The 18,987-nt window shown below is 41.6% G+C and overlaps 1 protein-coding gene across 10 annotated transcripts in view; it reads right to left on the bottom strand.

Annotated features, from left to right (window-relative positions):
* mapkap1 (MAPK associated protein 1) overlaps positions 1 to 18,987 on the bottom strand; it is a 305,427-nt gene that overhangs the window by 252,076 nt on the left and 34,364 nt on the right. For 5 of the 10 annotated variants that reach the window (XM_068012486.1, XM_068012482.1, XM_068012481.1 and 2 more), the window contains one exon: positions 5,851 to 5,911. The exons of 3 other annotated variants lie outside the window; for them this stretch is intronic. In XM_068012486.1, the coding sequence (XP_067868587.1) occupies positions 5,851 to 5,871 (21 nt within the window). In that variant the 5' untranslated portion in view covers positions 5,872 to 5,911. Of the gene's footprint in view, positions 1 to 5,850; positions 5,912 to 10,519; positions 10,611 to 18,987 lie in introns of all 10 variants that reach the window. 2 more of the 10 variants (XM_068012479.1, XM_068012480.1) reach the window with 2 other exon arrangements.

Raw genomic sequence — 18,987 nt, 5'->3', positions numbered from 1 at the left:
ACAGGATAAATTCAAAAAGCATCATAATTACTCTTATTAAACTAAAAAAGTTGCTTCCGTCTTCTATTTAAACTGAAAATCATCAGGTTGATGTTTCTTCCAAACCAACAAAATCCCAGCAGTAAAATATTTAACAGCAATTTTACACACATGAATGGATCTTTGCAGTAATATATCCACTGCAACTACATCGTTTTAATTCTTGGAATTATATTTTTCAAAAAAAGTACATACGCAAACTGAAGATAAAGTGGTCGTGTACATGCTATTTCTGACAGTAAGTCATCAATATATAATCAGAAAACGTAACTTTGAGGACAGCAGTCCTACTTTTACATCAAGAAACATAGATTTACATATATAGAATCTAAAGCACAGAAACACACCATTCACCCCAATTGGTAGGTGATGTTTATACTCTACGCAAGCCTCCTCCCACTCCAGGTACATTTTTCCACCTTTCTCCAATATGCCTATATTCCCTTCTCCATCATGTATAGATCGATAGATTTCTAGATTTTTAAGATATCAAGGGATATGGGGATAGTGCGGGAAAATGGCATTGAGGTAGATCAGCCATGATCTCGTTGAATGGAAGAGCAGGCTCCTCTTGCTCCTATTTCCTATGTTCCTTTGTTGCGTCAATGCCACCTGCTTCAACCACATCTTGTGGCAGTGAGTTTTAAGTTCTCAACACTTTATTAAGATATTCTCCAACTCTACTTTATTACTGTCGTCCTTCAAGCAAGAAAATCAGAAGAGGTCAATTTCTTATATTCATGATCTTCACAATATATTTTAAGGAACTGGGTGGCATAATGAATACTTCTCTTGCAGTACTTCTGGAAACTTGGGGAATTAAATTTAACTGCGGCAGGGGTACAAAACAGATGGTAGCAGATCAGTTGTCAGTTATATACCCCACCCAATCTTCCTTTCCACTGAAGTCAGTAGAAAGGAAATTCAGGCAGGGTGTAGAAAATACAGCCAATTCACTTCTGCCCGCTTTGAGCCCCAGCTGATGTACAATTTCACCCTCTTGATTTCATTCCAACCCATACAGAAGACCTGAAAAACGTGTTCAGGAGCCACATGAAATGAACTTGATCAATTTCAATCCATGTGAGAATGTTGAACCAGAAGAGCAGCAGGTTACAGAGGTGAAAAATGCCAATCTATGAGTTTCCCACACCAACTATGAGCAAATCGATGTCTGGAGGGCCAAGTTACTTGGTTCCCTCGAACTACAGCTAAAGCAGATCTTTTCTTGCAGCAAGACCTTCTGGTGTTAATGGTGGTCCCGTGTGGTGCAAGATAAACTCAAACACACATAAAACATAATCTCATGTTTTGAGAACAAATTTAACAGATACTCAAATGAAAGGAAGGTTAGTCATGTTTGACTTCTTGATTCAATTCAAGAAGGAAATATTGGCTGGCCATTTCCTTATGGGACAGCAAGAAAGCAGTTAACTCGACCACACAGGACAACATGAAAGATTACAAGCTACTACAGTGAACATAAGAACTAGGAGCAGGAGTAGGCAATTCAACCCCTCGAGCCTGCTCCGCCATTCAATACGATCATGGCTGATCTCATCTCGGCCTCAACTCCACTTTCCTGCCCGTTCTCCATAACCCTTCAACCCATTACTAATTAAAAATCTGTCTATCTCCTCCTTAAATTTACCCAATGTCCCAGCATCCACCACACTCTGGGGTAGTGAATTCCACAGATTCACGACCCTTTGAGAGAAGTAATTTCTCCTCATCTCTGTTTTAAATCTGCTACCCCTTATCCTAAAACTATGACCTCTCGTTCTAGATTGCCCCACAAGAGGAACATCCTCTCTATGTCTACTTTGTCAAACCCCTTAATCATCTTATATACCTCAATTATGTCTCCTCTCATTCTTCTAAACTCCAGAGAGTAAAGGCCTAAACTGCTCAATCTCTCTTCAAAAGACAAACCCCTCATCCCTGGAATTAATCTAGTGAACCTCCTCTGAACTGCCTCCAATGCAACTACATCCTTTCTCAAGTAAGGGGACCAAAACTGTACACAATACTCCAGGTGCAGTCTCACCAATGCCTTGTACAGTTGCAGCAACATTTCACTACTTTTATACTCTATTCCTTTAGCAATAAATGTCAAAATTCCATTTGCCTTCCTGATCACCTGCTGTACCTGCAAACTAGTTTTCTGCGATTCATGCACGAGAACACCCAGATCCCTCTGCACTGAAGCACTCTGAAGTTTCTCTCCATTTAGATAATAATTTGCCTTTCTATTCTTCTGACCAAAATGGATAACTTCACACTTATCCACGTTAAAATCTATCTGCCAAATTTTGGCCCATTTATCTAATCTATCCATATCCATTTGTAGATTTCTTAATTACAACTTACTGTCCCACCTATTTTAGTGTCATCTGCAAATTTGGCTATAGTACCTTCTATCCCTGCATCCAAGTGAAGGAAAGAATACATCAGCCCAACGGGAAAAGACAGTCTCGCTTGAGCATCACCCGAGTATGAGCAAAGCAAAAAAGGTTTGCGAAATTACATCCATATTAGCAACCCAAGGTGACATAAGCTCATTATGCTAGGATGCAATGCCTCACACACATCCAGTTGCCTTATGAGGGCTTCATTCTTAATTCTCAGTTAATAAATGTTATTTTAACCTTAACATAGGAAAGTCTGTAAGAAGCAATATTTTGATTAAAGTAAATTGATGCTCATTTGAGAGTAAACTGAGGTAAAAACACAAACATGATTTAAGATAAAGAGCAAATGGATCAAAAATCCTCTGTATACTTCAGGAGCCTTGCCCTATGTACTTTTGATCAATGTACTCTTTCTGACAATGTATTTTTACTCCAGTTCATTTCCCCTTCTGGACATCAGCAGGAAGTCAGAGCATTTGAAAGAAAAAAAATCAATGCAAAACCAGTGTGAACAAAATGAATGTGATTATATTTATAGGTCAGCTCACTTAAAATTTCCTTTCCTTCCCCTGCCAAAAAGCCAATAAGACCACTAATTTCACTACTAAGAATAGAACTGAGTTGGCATAGAATTCTACTGCACAAGTCAAAAATACTCTTATTATAAATGGACAAGATATCGAATGCATAATTCATGAACCGCAAAAAGAAAACTAAAAATATAGTTTGATTTCAGTGACAATGCAGCCTTCCACAGAACAGTTCAAAAAAACTGAACTGAATCAATGTGTAATCCTCTCCCCACATGCCCATAGAGTCTAGTTCAGTGAGAAGTGAACAGATTTATTTTTGAAATACAGAAGTTACAACACAATGATATCTTGCTCCTTTTGTCAAAAATGCTGTCAAATCATATCATCTGATTTACACTGGGTCTGGAAAATGTATTAGAGCTCTTTGAGGATATAACAAGCAGGGTGGATAAAGGGAAACCAGTAGATGTAGTATATTTGGATTTCCAAAAGGCATTTGATAAGGTGCCACATAAAAGGTTACTACACAAGATAAGACAGCATGGTAGTGGGGGTAATACATTAGCATGGATAGACGATTGGTAAACTAACTAATGGGGTTCGACAGGGATCAGTGCTGAGCCCTCAACTATTTACAATTTATATTAAAATGACTTGGATGAAGGAACATAGTGTTTTAGCCAAATGTGCTGACGATACAAAGATAGGCAGCAAAGCAAGTTGTGAGGAGGACACAAAGTGTCTGCAGAGATGTAGATAGGTTAAGTGAGTGGACAAAAATTTGGCAGATGGAGTATAATGTGGGAAAATTTGAGGCTGTCCACTTTGGCAAGAAGAATAGAAAAGCAGATTATTATTTAAATGGAGACTGCAGAATGCTGCAGTACAGAGGGATTTTGGTGTCCTTGCACATAAAACACAAAAATGTTAGCATGCATATACAGCAAGTAATTAGGAAGGCAAATGGAATGTTGGCATTTATTGCAAGGGGGATGGAGTATAAAAGTAGGGAATTCTTGCTACAACTTTACAGGGCACTGTTGAGACCGTAATAAAAACAAGAAATGCTGGAAATACTCAGCAGGTCTGGCAGCATCTGTGGAGAGAGAAGAAGCATTAACGTTTCAGGTCAGTGACCCTTCTTCAGAACTAGCAAATATTAGAAATGTAAAAGGTTATAAGCCAGTAAAGCGGGGGTGGGGCAAGAGATAACAAGATCCGCAAACAGGACCCCGAGCTTCCGGTTGCTTGCCATTTCAACACTCCCCCCTGCTCTCATGCTCACATCTCTGTCCTGGGATTGCTGCAGTATTCCAGTGAACATCAATGCAAGCTTGAGGAACAGCATCTCATTTACCGATTAGGCACACTACAGCCTGCCGGACTGAACATTGAGTTCAATAATTTTAGACAATGACGGGCTCCATTTTACTTTTATTTTCAGTTATTTTTTTCTTTTTCCTTTTTTTAAATATATTTTTTGTGTTTATTTTATTTTATTTCATCTTAGTTTGTTCAGTTTGCTTACCCACTGTTTTTTTTGTTAGTACTTGCGGCTGTTCAATTTTCAGTCTGTTAACACCCTATCTGCACTAATGCTTTGTCTTTCAACACACCATTAACATATTGTTTGCCTTTGCTCCACGACCTTCTGGTCAGCTATTCTGTGACCTTGTCCAATTTACACCTTCTCCTTTGTTATCTCTTGCCCCACCCCCGCTTTACTTGCTTATAACCTTTGACATTTCTAATATTTGCTAGTTCTGAAGAAGGGTCACTGACCTGAAACGTTAACTCTGCTTCTCTCTTCACAGATGCTGCCAGACTTGCTGAGTATTTCCAGCATTTCTTGTTTTTATTTCAGATTTCCAGCATCCGCAGTATTTTGCTTTTATTATATTGTTGAGACCATACCTAGAGTACTGTGTACAGTTTTGGTTTCCTTATTTAAGGAGGGATATACTTCCATTGGAGGCAGATCAGAGAAGGTTCACTGGGTTGATTCCTGGGATAAAGGGGTTACCTTATGAGGAAAGGTTGAGCAGGTTGGGCCTATACTCATTAGAGTTTAGAAGAATGAGGGGTGATTTTATTGAAACATACAAGATTCTGAGGAAGCTTGACAGGGTAGATGCCAGGAGGATGTTTCCCCTCGTGGGGGAATCTAGAACTCGACGGGGCAGTTTCAAAATGAGGGGTCTCCCATTTAATACGGAGATTCAGAGGAATTTCTTCTCTCAGACGGTCGTTAATCTTTGGAATTCTCTATCCCAGAAAGCAGTGGTGGCTGAGTTAGACAGATTTTTGATCTACAATGGAATAAAGGGTTATGGGGAGCGTGTGGGGGCTTGGTCGGGGGAAAAGCAGGTAGGAAAGTGGAGTTAAGGCCTCAATCAGATCAGCCATGATCTTACTGAATGGCAGAACAGGCTCGAAGGGCCAAATAGTCTACTCCTGCTCCTATTTCTTATGGAAAGCACACTTAACAAATTAGGTTACTTTTTTTTCCATGTATAATGAACCTTTTCATGAGAACTTCAAACTGGGAAGACAAAAAAAAGTTATTTTACAAATATTGCCCAGCTTGCAACTCTGATATTAGGGACAAATACAATTTTGCTGTTGCAAATTTTCTCCCTTCCTCCTCCCCCAAATTCTTCTCGGGTACAGTCATGAGTTACTTCAACCCTTCAGTACCTTACTCAAGTCATAATTCAAGTGTGAGCTTGGAATGTGAGTGTTGGCAGGCTATTCAATTGAGTGCCATCTCAGCCAAGCACCATTCTGTTTTCACCAGATGCCTACATATTTACTTTCTAGCAGGTTTCACTATATAGTATCAGGAGGAGGAACATTGTCTGATTTACCTTTCTCAAGCCGAGTTGCATATAAACCAACTGGAGCTCTCTCGCTCACAACTGATGTCAGCTAACAAAGAAAGAACACAGCATTAGGCCTGCTTTCCAATCATGAACCCTATATTCATATATCAAGCTTTTACATGGGAAATACAGTAGTAAATTTTGTTTTATGATGTTACTCTTAAAAAGGATACAGACATACAAATTCAAAATAATTGCAACAATATTATACCTGTACCATTCTGGATGCAAGTCAACAAAGCAAAGTGCCTGGACAACTGTAATCCAAATGGTCATGCATCCCTTTCTATCAGCAAAGGTTAGAACAGTTTCATTCATATAACCCCTTTAAATGTAAAAAAAAATATGCAAGGCACAGAAGAGCAATGAGACTAAAATAAACACCAAACCAGAAACAGTAATATTAGGAACAGTGACTAAAAGCTTGGTCGCAAGTGGTGGGTTTTAAAGGATGGTCTCATTGGAAGAGACAAAAGAGGAGAGGTGGGACGATTTCAGTATGACATTCCACAGTGTGGGGCCTTGGCAGCTGAAGGCACAGCTGCCAATGTTAAGGCAAAGGGAGGGGTGAACGGGAGGCAATGTATGAAACAGTGTGGCTACTCTACCAGATCTACAAATGAACCACAGTCTGCCCATGAAATAGGGTCAGACTGCTGACAGCTGGATGCATGTATTCACAGGCTTACCCTATCTGCCCATTCAGTCCCAGCAGGACAGCAGGAATGCTACTCAGTTAGAAAGCCAAGAAACAGTACGAATTTAAAAAGTGACATTTTTAATGCAATGCTGGTGGCACAATTGTGAGTTCACATATTCTACCAAGTCTTTCAAATTATAAATAGGGTCAATAAGGTAGATGCGAAGAAACTGTTTCCATTTGTGCCAGAGTCCAAAAGGAGGGGACATAAATCTAAGATGGTCACTAACAGATCACAATTAGAACCCATGTGGAATTTCTTTACACAAAGAAGTGGTGAGAACTTAAAACTCTCCACCACATGGTGCTGGTGAAGCAGATAGCATTAATTTATGGAAGGGAAGGCTTGATGCATACATGAAGGAGAAGGGAAAAGAGGGATTTGGGGGCAGAGTGCGAAGAGACAATTAAGGTGGAATAGGCCAAATGGCCTGTTTTTGCGCTATAGGTATGTAATTCTACGTAACTATGCTTACAGTGAGGGGAGAGTGACTGCCCTTGACATCAAGGCAGCATTTGACCGAGTGTGGCATCAAGGAGCGCTAGCAAAACTGGAGTCAATGGGAATCAGGGGGAAAACTCTCCGCTGGTTGGAGTCATACCTAGCGCAAAGGAAGATGGCTGTGGTTGTTGGAGGTCAATCATCTGAGCTCCAGGACATCACTGCAGGAGTTCCTCAGGGTAGTGTCCTAGGCCCAACCATCTTCAGCTGCTTCATCAATGACCTTCTTTCAATCATAAGTGGGGATGTTCGCTGATGATTGCACAATGTTCAGCACCATTCACAACTCCTTAAATACTGAAGCAGTCTGTGTAGAAATGCAGCAAGACCTGGACAGGCTTGGGTTGATAAGTGGCAAGTAACATTTGCACCACACAAGTGCCAGGCAATGACCATCTCCAACAAGAGAGAATCTAACCATCTCCCCATGACATTCAATCGCTGAATCCCCCACTATCAACATCCTAGGGGCTACCATTGACCAGAAACTGAACTGGAGTAGCCATATAAATACCGTGGCTACAAGAACAGGTCAGAGGCTAGGAATCCTGCAGTGAGTAACTCACCTCCTGACTCCCCAAAGCCTGTCCACCATCTACAAGACACAAGTCAGGAGTGTGATGGAATACTCTCCACTTGCCTGGATGGGTGCAGCTCCAACAACACTCAAGAAGCTCAACACCATCCGGAACAAAGCAGTTTGATTGGCACACCATCCACAAATAAACATTCACTCCCTCCACCACCGACGCACAGTGGCAGCAATGTGTACCATCTACAAGATGCACTGCAGCAACGCACCGTCTCCTTAGACAGCACCTTCCAAACCCATGACCTCGACCACCTCAAAGGACAAGAGCAGCAGATGCATGGGAACATCACCACCTGCAAGTTCCTGTCCAAGTCACACACCATCCTGACTTGGAACTATATCACCATTCCTTCACTGTCGTTGGGTCAAAATCCTGGAACTCCCTTCCTAACAGCACTGTGGGTGTACCTACCTCACATGGACTGCAGCGGTTCAAGAAGGCAGCTCACCACCACCTTCTCAAGGGCAATTAGGGATGGGCAATAAATGCTGGCCTGGCCAGTGACGCCCACATCCCATGAATGAATAAAAAAAAAGTAGGAGCTGCTTTCTAGATCTTAACAATTTCAAATATACCACATGAAACTGAGCTAAATACAGCAGGAAAGCTCCTGGATCAGTCTATGTCAAGTTAATTGATCTCAGCCAAGTAGCACTGAGAACAATTCAATTAGTCTCTGCAGTCCTGGGCTAGCAAGGGCCCAGGAGGAGAAAAAAAAAGTGGTAAGGTTTCTGCGATTACTGATAACAAGTGATTCACGTGTGGATAGGACACAAAGTATGGTCATTTGCACAAGAGGAGTATGGAGTACTACTTTATTTACATCAAGGGGAGAAAATTAAAGAGCACAACATTTGAAAATCTTTAAAGACTCAGTGCCATCAACTTAAAGTTCCCTTTCCATGACAGATATTTGCCTTACACAACAGTAGAGAGCTTCCTTGATTAAGACCTTCAAAAATAATAGAAAATACTGGAATAACACAGTTTATTAGCATGTCAAGAGCAAAGATGGGCTAATGTTTTGGATATAGATCTTTCTACAGAACTTTAATGGAACTAAACAAAATGATGGTGGAGAAAAAAGTAATAGGTATGATATCCAAACAGGATTTTTGAAAGCAGGAAAGAGGTGAAAATTGGCAGCGATTATTTAACTAAGTCAATTAGAGGACACTGAAAGTTAAGTACATCAGTGAAACACAAATAAACAGAGGATGATGGTAGCATTCAGCAGGCTCACCATTATGCAAGAGAAGAAAAGATCAATATTCCAAGTGCAGACAGACAAATGGCATCATGGCAATAGTTCTTCATGAAAAGATTGAAAGAAGACAAGATGCTGCAGGAGAGGGGTCTAAGGGAACAGAGAAGGTTGGATGAAGGAGTCAAATTTCCAGGATGGAGCTTCCCAGCCAATAAAGAAAGCACAGAGGTGATGACAGCAGAAAGAGAGTAGAATCATATCAAGCTTGAGGGGAGAATGGAGAACAATTAAGCCAAGACCTTTTCTGAGAACAGATTGTTCTGAGTCAGAAAAGGGGCTCAGTGCGCATCTAAACATTGCAAGAGCTCTTGGTCCTTACTACTTAAAAAAACAAAAATAAAAGTTTTATATGTTAAAAGCACAGATAAAACGAAGGATAACATGGAGCAGAGGTTCAGGACAACTACAACATAGGCTGAGTTAGTAATAGCATGTGTGCAGTGGCACATGGTAGAGGGGAGATTATGTGAAATGCAGAATATCAAAGAAGTGTTGAATATCATAGCAGATATCCATGATTGACTGGATCCAAAACATTAATTAAAACCTATGTGGAATGAGTCCAATGCAGATGCTGATAAAAGAAATATTGTGAGAACAGGTTTGTGTGTATATTTTGAAAATCTGTTTCAAATTAAGAAAAAATGATAAACTCAGGTATGTATTTGTCCAACAATGATTTTTTTATATATGGATAGAAATATAGAAAGAGAAAATTTCAACAAGTCTTGGAAAAAGTTACCTCATGAAGGTTAGTTGATCTTAAAGCAATGGGGTTCAATGGCATTAAAACATAAAGTGGGGATTGGGGGGGGGGGGTGGGAGAAGGAAAAGCACAGATTCTGTGGTCACCATAATGGCTGTGTGTGCAGAGAACATTTTAATTGTTAAGTTACTGTTCATGGTGGTTGCTGGATACACATTTGTCTAGTAATGCATAATTTTCCATAGCAGCTGTCTGAAAAGAACACAGCTGTTAGAACGTAAACATTGAAATGTATTCCGTTATGCTCACAGCCAAAGAAAAAAAAAGCCGTGCAAAAAAAAAATCATGGCTCATGCTGTGAATACTGCAAACCAGTGTATTCACGATTATCCAATTGTTTGCTTCAATAATATTAAACTGAAAGTACACCAGTTATTATGCAATAGTAGAAAAGATACTAGTTCCCTCAAGATGGGAGTGAAAATTCAAAAGGTGTTCTTAAAATGCATATACCTTAATTCATTGCTATCAAATTACAGTAATTTTAAAATGTGTTGACTATTTACAGCTCTCATCTCAACATTACAGCACTGTAACTAGTAGCAGCAATGTAATCCGTCTATTTACCCAATTTTAAAACACTGGTGCTTGTGATCCTCCTGTCAACTTATTCCATTCGTAATTCCTATGTCAACAGTTATAATGGTGAGGGCACATGTAAACAGTGGAGGCACTGCAGTGCTACCAATGGAGTGAGGGTGTAATTCCAGCATGACAAGTTTACTTAGGCATTTTCCATTATAAAATGTGGAGATAGGAATGTATAATGGCAAAGAATAAAAATAATGGCAGAATGTACAATTTTAAAATGGCAACTGAAATATACTTGCTTGCCCTGGTCCAATTAGGCCCTGACCTCATGTTGCTTCACAGTCTTAACTCCCCACGCACAATGCCATGGAAGATCGACTGGTAATCTTCAAAAAAAAAAACTTTAAAAATCACTTTATAATATCGAACAGTCGCAAATTAGATGCAACAAAGTTTTATGACAAATAGCAATATCACTTGGAAATTTTCCGCAAGTTGGTAAAATAAATTCTCCACAAATACTACTAAAACAAGTGAAGAAAACAAAAGAAAAATGTCATTTTCCTGTAGTGAAGATCTACCTATTACAAGCCAAAGTTCGAGAATAAAAAATGTTGGAGAGGAATGTTAAGTATTAAACAAGAAAAAGCAATTCAAATCATTGAAGACAATTCCCTCTGCAGACTATTAACAATTTTCCAAACTACGTTCTTAACCCAACTGAGGAATAAGAGAAACTGCAGGTAAAAGATCCAAGAAAATAAAGCTCTCTGAAACATCTCCCTGACCCCTGAAGTTAATTGTGCCAAACTCCAGGATATCAACCCAACATTATAGCCCACATTATTAACTTGGACGAGCTGCATTCGACAGATACATCCAGAATCCCATCAGCACAAGATCCCTGTGGACTAAAGAGTGTTTGTCCATTCTTATCCACATTTGGAAAACACTGTATTTTAATTTTTGAAATAATGCATAGACAGGCTAGGGGAAAGGGTTGGCTTTTTTGATGTGTTTAAAATAGCTCTGAGGTTCAGAGTGGAGAAAACAGAGAGGGGGAATTAAGTAAGTGAGCACAAGTAAGAAAGTTTGAGAGAAAGACAATAAGAAAACATATTACCTTGAAATTGAACGTACTTCAGTTACAAAAAACAGTAAAAACCATCTTTAAAGTTTAAATATAGACAATCATAAATAAGGAGGTTCTGGCATTACAGGTTGCAAAAATAAATAAAGATCTGTTCAGATGGCAGCCAAGAATCAACTTATCAAGTGCCTTGAACTGGACATACAGGACAGAGATGGACCATAGCAGCTTGTAAAAGGACTTGGAGATTCTTAGCCAATGCACAAGTAGGTTTTTCTGACAAACTGAAATTGCATACTTAGTTAGTGCATATGATGTGGCAACCTATTAATTAACAATACAAACCAATAATTCAGATTCCACAAAATGGAATTGCATTTTAATATCTATGCAAACATTACTGTATAGATGCTGTAATATAGTACAAGAAAATTATATATTCATATTTGTTTTCTTTGAAGGGCTCTGACAGATTGCAATGTTACTTAAATGCTGCACATGTAATTTCCTTACTGCTTATTATGTTGACAATCACCACTACTAAAATCTATAATGCCAACAAAGCTGATTAAAGAGAATAGGGCTAAACTACTGGTAATGACAACCATACAGATAGCAAGAGCTCTGCCTACCTGGCTGAGTAAAATTGTCCAAATGAATTTGGTAGAGAAAGCATTTTGACAAAATGAAGCATTTTTGTCCAAGATTTTTCATGGACTTGGCTTTCTTTTAATTGTTACCCTAGTACACAAGAAGCTAAAGATCAGCTTTGAGCACAGAAGGACGTTCCAGCTCATTCTGATACAATTACTTGATCAGTGGTCATCACTGAACAGGTGCCTGAGTGAGTAACCAAGCCATTCAATTTAATTCAAATACAGACATCTTATTTGTTCAAATATATTTTTGATTTAGCAGCTCTTTCTCAAATAATAGACAGTTACTTAACTTCACTGGGTGCTGGTCACTCTTTTTAAAACTAATTATCAGCCTTTTTTGCAAACCAGCATGTGCTTTTGGAGCCTTCAAAGGGAGGTCATCAAGCCAGATAGTTTCCATTGACAGTGAGAAGAGAAAAAGAACACTAATATTAGTCACATCATAGTTTAGCACAGCAGCTGCAAACTCTGTATTGGCCCAGATTTTGCAGTCAGCGAAATGATGGTGCTCGTCGCTGACCTCGTAAAAAGCTGCCCACAAAAATTTAGCAATCTCTGTGGCATGGGTTTCCCCTTTCCCAACCTCAGTTTGAATCTGACACCATTCAAGGGGATCTCCAGGTGAACAGCAACAGTGATGTCATCAAGCAGGGGAAGCAGCCAATAACACTGATGTATTTGCACAGACAGCAAACCAGGAAGCATCAAGCACTGATTACCCTTCGCTTTTAATTAAATTTTAGAGAGAGCGAAATAAAAAATTGGGACATATACATGGGATTAAGATAGCTGAAATATTAAAAACAATTTAAAAACTTTAACAATGAGGACTTATCATAAACAATAATATTTACATAGCGCCTTTAACATAAAATGCCCCAAGGCGATTCACAGGAGCATTATAAAACAAAATGACACCAGGCCACATTTTTTTTTTAATTCGTTCATGGGATGTGGGCATCGCTGGCTAGGCCAGCATTTATTGCCCATTCCTAATTGCCCTTGAGAAGGTGCTGGTGAACTGCTTTCTTGAACTGCTGCAGTCCTTGGGGTATAGGCACATCCACAGTGCTGTTAGGAAGGTAGTTCCAGGATTTTGACCCAGCGGCAGTGAAGGAACGGCGATATAGTTCCAAGTCAGGATGGTGTGTGGCTTGGAGGGGAACTTGCAGGTGCTGGCGTTCCCATGCATCTGCTGCCCTTGTCCTTCTCAGTAGTAAAGGTCGCAGGTATGGAAGGTGCTGTGTCAAAGGAGCCTTGGTGAGTTGCTGCAGTGCATCTTGTAGATGGTACACACTGTTGCCACTGTGCGCCAGTGATGAAGGGTGTGAATGTTGAAGATGGAGGATAGGATGCCAATCAAGTGGGCTGCTTTGTCCTGAATGGTGTCGAGCTTCTTGACTGTTGTTGGAGCTGCACCCATTCAAGCAAGTGGAGAGTATTCCATCACACTCCTGACTTCTGCCTTGTAGATGGTGGACAGGCAATGGGGAGTCAAGAGGCAAGTTACGCGTCGCAGAATTCCAAGGCTCTGACCTGTTCCTGTAGCCACAGTAATTATGTGGCTGATCCACTTAAGTTTCTGGTCAATGGTAACCCCAGGATGTTGATAGCGGGGTATTCAGTGATCGTAATGCCACTGAACATCAAGGGAAGATGGTTAGATTCTCTCTTGTTTGAGATGGTCAATGCCTGGCACGTGTGTGGCAGAAATGTTACTTACCACTTATCAGCCCAAGCCTGGATGCTGTCCAGATCTAGCTGCATGTGGGCACAAACTGCTTCATTATCTCTGGAGTTGCAAATGGTGCTGAACACTGTGCAATCATGAGCGAACATCCCCACTTCTGACCTTATGATGGAGGGAAGGTCATTGATGAAGCAGATGAAGATGACTGGGCCTAGGACATTACCCTGAGGAACTCCTGCAGTGATGTCCTGGGACTGAGATGATTGACCACCAACAACCACAACTATCTTCCTTTGTATTAGGTATGACTCCAACCAGTGGAGAGTTTTTCCCCTGATTCCCACTGACTCCAGTTTTGCTTGGGCTCCTTGATGTCAGATACAGTCAAATGCTGCCTTGATGTCAAGGGCAGCCACTCTCACCTCACCTCTGGAGTTCAGCTCTTTTATCCATGCTTGGACCAAGGCTGTAATGAGGCCAGGAGCTCAGTGGCCCTGGTGGAACCCAAACTGAGCGTCAGTGAGCAGGTTATTGCTGAGCAAGTGCCACTTGATAGCACGGTCGACAACCCCTTCCATCACTTTGCTGATGGAGAACAGACAGATAGGGCAGTAATTGGCCGGGTCAGATTTGTCCTGCTTTTTGTGTACAGTACATACTTGGACAATTTTCCACATTGCCGGGTAGATGCCAGTGTTGTAGCTGCACTGGAACAGCTTGGCTAGGGGTGCGGCTAGTTTTGGAGTACAGGTCTTCAGTACTATTGCCGGAATGTTGTCAGGGCCCATAGCCTTTGCTCTATGCAGTGCCTTCAGCTGTTTCTTGATATCACATGGAGTGAATCAGATTGGCTATCGACTGGCATCTGTGATGCTGGGGACTTCAGGAGGAGGCAGAGATGGATCATCCACTTGGCACTTCGGCTGAAGATGGATGCAAATGCTTCAGCCTTGTCTCTTGCAATGATGTGCTGGCTCCCCCATTGTTGAGGATTGGGATATTTGTAGAGCATCTGCCTCCTGTCAGTTGTTTAATTGTCCACCGCCATTCAAGACTGGATGTAGCAGGACTGCAGAGCTTAGATTTGAACTGTTGGTCGTGGGATCACTTTGCCCTATCGCATGCTGCTTCCGCTGTTTGGCATGCAAGTAGTCTTGTGTTGTAGCTTCACCAGGCTGCTGCCTCATTTTTAGGTATGCTTGGTGCTGCTCTTGGCATGCCCTCCCACCCTCTTCATTGAACCAGAGTTGGTCCCCTGGCTTGATAGTAATAGTAGAGTGGGGCATATGCCAGGCCATGAGATTATAGAGATTGTGGCTGAATATAACTCTAATGCTGCTGCTGATGGCCTACAGTGCCTCATGGATACCCAGTTTTGAGAGGCTAGAACTGTTCAAAATCTATTCCATTTAGCAAGGTGGTAGTGCTACACAACATGATGGTGGGTACACTCAGTGTGAAGACGGGACTTCATCTCCACAAGGTCTGTGCAATGGTCACTCCTACCAATACTGTCATGGACAGATGACAGGTGGATTGGCAAGGATGAGGTCAAGTAGGTTTTTCCCTCACCACCTGCTGCAGACCCAATCTAGCAGCTATGTCCTTTAGGATCAGGCCAGCTCGCTTAGTAGGAGCGCTACCAAGCCAATCTTGTTAGACATTGAAGTCCCCCACCCAGAGTACATTCTGTAAACCTTGCTACCCTTGGTGCTTCTTCCAATTAGTGTTCAACATGAAAAAGCAATGATTCATCAGGAAAGGGAGGACGGTAGGTGGTAATCAGCAGGAGGTTTCCTTGCCCATGCTTGACCTGATGCAATGAGACTTCATGTGGTCCACAGTCAATGCTGAGGACCCCTAGGGCAACTTCTTCTGACTGTATACCACTGTGCCACTACCTCTGCTGAGTCTGTCCTGCTGGCTGGACAGGACACACCCAGGGATGGTGATGGTGGTGTCAGGGATATTGTTTGCAAGATATGATTCCGTGGAGTATGCCTATGTCAGGCTGTTGCTTGACTAGTCTGTGGGACAGCTCTCCCAATTTTGCCACAAGCCTTCAGATGTTAGTAAGGAGGACTTTGCAGGGTTGAAAGGGCTGGGTTTGCAGTTTCCTGTGCCCAGATCAATGCCAGGTGGCACACACTTTGTAGTGGTTTGATATAACTGAGTGGCTTGCTAGGCCATTTAAGAGGGCAGTTAGGAGTCAACCACATTGCTGAGGGTCTGGAATCACATGTAGGTCAGACCAGGGAAGGACGCCAGATTTCCTTCCCTAAAAGGACATTAGTGAACCAGATGGGTTTTTTTTTTTTACAACAATTGACAATGGTTTCACAGTCACCATTAGACTAGCTTTTAATTCCAGATTTCTTAATCGAATTCAAATTTCACCATCTGCTATGATGGGATTCAAACCCATATCCCCAGAGCATTAGTCTAGGCCTCTGGATTACTAGTCCAGTGACATTACTACTACGCCACCGCCTCCCCTCAACATCTCACCTCAAGGAGATGTTAGGTCAGATGACCAAAAGCTTGGTCAAAGAGGTATGTTTTGTGGAGTGTCTTAAAGGATGAAAGTGAAGTAGAAAGGCAGAGGGGTGTAGGCAGGGTATACCAGAGCTTAAGGCCTAGGCAGCTGAAGGCACAGTCACCAATGGTGGGGCGATTAAAAATCAGGAATGTACAAGAGGCCAGAATTAGAAGAGCGTAGATATCTCAGAGGGTTGTGGGCTGGAGCAGATTACAGAAATAGGGAGCGGCAAGGCCATGGAGGGATTTCAAAACAAGGATGAGAATTTTCAAATCAAGATTTTGCTTGACCAGGAGACAATGTAGGTCAGCAAGCACAGGGGTAATAGTGGAGTGGGACTTGGTGTGAATTAAGACAGGCAGCAGAGTTTTGGAAAACCTCAAGCTTACAGAGGGTAGAATGTGAGAGATCAGCCATTGGAATAGTCAAGTCCAGAGGCAACAAAGGTATAAATAAGGGGTTCAGATACAGAAGAGCTGAGACAGGAGCAAAGTCTGGCAACATTACAAAGGTAGAAATTGACAGTCTTAGTGATGGCACAAATGAGGTAAAGCTCATCTTGGGGTCAAACGCAACACCAAGGTTGCAAACAGACTGGCTTAATGTTAGAATGTTGCCAGGGAGAGGGATAGAGTAAGCTAGGGAACACAGTTTGCCTAAAAGGAAACATTTGACATTCCACAAATATAAACATTAGTTTTTCAGGGCCAGAAAGGCTTTTCAGTATAATTCTGAACTTAGCATGCTGTTAAAAACCTACTTACGTCTCATTCAATACGGTGTAACTTTATCAAGGGTTTTTACAGCGAGACGGATAGCCAAAAGTGCAAGCTCTCATCAGTTCAGTGACTTCTAATTGATTGCATTCCCAGTTTGGTGGGGGGAGGGGGGGGGGGGGGGGGTGGCAGGGAACGTTAATAGCACACCCGATGGACAAATATAGGATCACTGACAGCAAGATCTGGATTTCTGCATTTAACTGTGATTGTGTGGACTCCAGAAGTAGTAATGTTGGTGATCACTGACAGTTTCATGGTCATTACTATCGCAAAATCCGAGCATTTTCTTTTCAACATGAAATAGGAGACAGGAGGCAGAGTTTCCATTTCAATATCATTGCTGCAGAAGTGGAGCAACACCTAGTATAAACACACCACTTCTAATGAGAAAACAAGCAAAGATACACTTATGGATGACAGACAACATGAAGGTGAGAATTCTGTGTGGAAAATTTATGCCGGCAGAAATGTGTACAATGTATTATGATCTGGTGAGGAGGGGTCGAAGGGAGCCCCTCTTGTTCCTCTGCTTGTTGTCTGACCACAACAGGGTTTATTTCTTTTTTAAAATAGATATGCTTTCCAATTCAGTGAATGTTTAACTATTTACGTGCTATGATCATAAAAGAACCAATCGGACAGGTTTTCTTTAGTTTAACAAAGAAAGAGGTTAGCTTTATTGTACTTAAACTGATCCAAGTCAAATAATAAATTACGCTCCAACTTTCACACACACACACAAATAGGTTACAGAGTGTGGAAAGATAGATTGATTGGATGAGAATCTGGAGCAATAAAAAGGGGTATACAATCTGTGCAGTTTGGTGGCTCAGCTGTCTTCCGACTGAACTTGGTGGTCCTGAGGCTTCCAGCTGCTTCAATGGTTCACCTGGAGAATAGCGATGTAGATGGTTTCCTTCATGCTGTCTCTGTCTGTGCAACGATAGGCCTAAATGGTTACGGCCAGCAGGCAGGGTTTGAAGCTTGTAAGGTGGCACAGTGGCGCAGTGGTTAGCACCGCAGCCTCACAGCTCCAGGGACCAGGGTTCGATTCCGGGTACTGCCTGTGTGGAGTTTGCAAGTTCTCCCTGTGTCTGCGTGGGTTTTCTCCGGGTGCTCCGGTTTCCTCCCACAAGCCAAAAAGACTTGCAGGTTGATAGGTAAATTGGCCATTATAAATTGTCACTAGTGTAGGTAGGTGGTAGGGAAATATAGAGACAGGTGGGGATGTTTGGTAGGAATATGGGATTAGTGTAGGATTAGTATAAATGGGTGGTTGATGTTCGGCACAGACTTGGTGGGCCGAAGGGCCTGTTTCAGTGCTGTATCTCTAATCTAATCTAATCTAAGGTGGTCTGGAGAGTGAAAGAGCCCACTTGGGTATTCTCTGGTTAGTGTCTAGTTGCTTGTCTCGTCTGCAGAGAGAGACACAAACCAGCTTAACACACAGAAGTTGGTACCTGTCACATGACCGTCATCCAGTGTGTATTTCCTCTTACAACTTAATCAATTCATGTCTAGGAATTCCCCTCTCAACCAGGGTCCCATTGGTCAAGTGATTGCCTTTGAGTGGTTCATCTCCACCAGTTTAATGGCCCAAGTGATTGCCTTTAATGTCTTGTTAATGGGGACAGGACAGGAAGTTCACTCAAAATTCCAAGTGATTGTTCTGGCTGGGGACTGAGCAAACACTACATTTCCACCTCAATGTATTAGAATGTATGGCATCTTGATGCAAATTACGGTAGCCATTTTAGCTGCTAGCAATCACCTTTTATCTGTTCCTTTTTTTAAATTTAATTCCAGTTTCCAGCCAGTGGAATAAAAAAAAAATCATCATTTGGCATAGCACGTGTTCGTGACAAATAGCATTCTCAATGAGTTATAACGTGGAGGATGGAGTCTGGCTAGCAGAGTGAACGAGAAGTCAAGCCTTGAGGTGACAAAAGGAGTGGATTACAGTTTCAGCAGCAGAGGAAGAGGCGGGGGGGAGGGGGTGGAGAATG

This window comes from Heterodontus francisci, chromosome 32 (assembly GCF_036365525.1).
Source record: "Heterodontus francisci isolate sHetFra1 chromosome 32, sHetFra1.hap1, whole genome shotgun sequence".
NCBI classification, from domain to species: Eukaryota; Metazoa; Chordata; class Chondrichthyes; order Heterodontiformes; family Heterodontidae; genus Heterodontus; species Heterodontus francisci.
The sequence above is the reverse complement of the archived record's forward strand: the minus strand, read 5'-3'. Positions and strand labels throughout refer to the sequence as shown.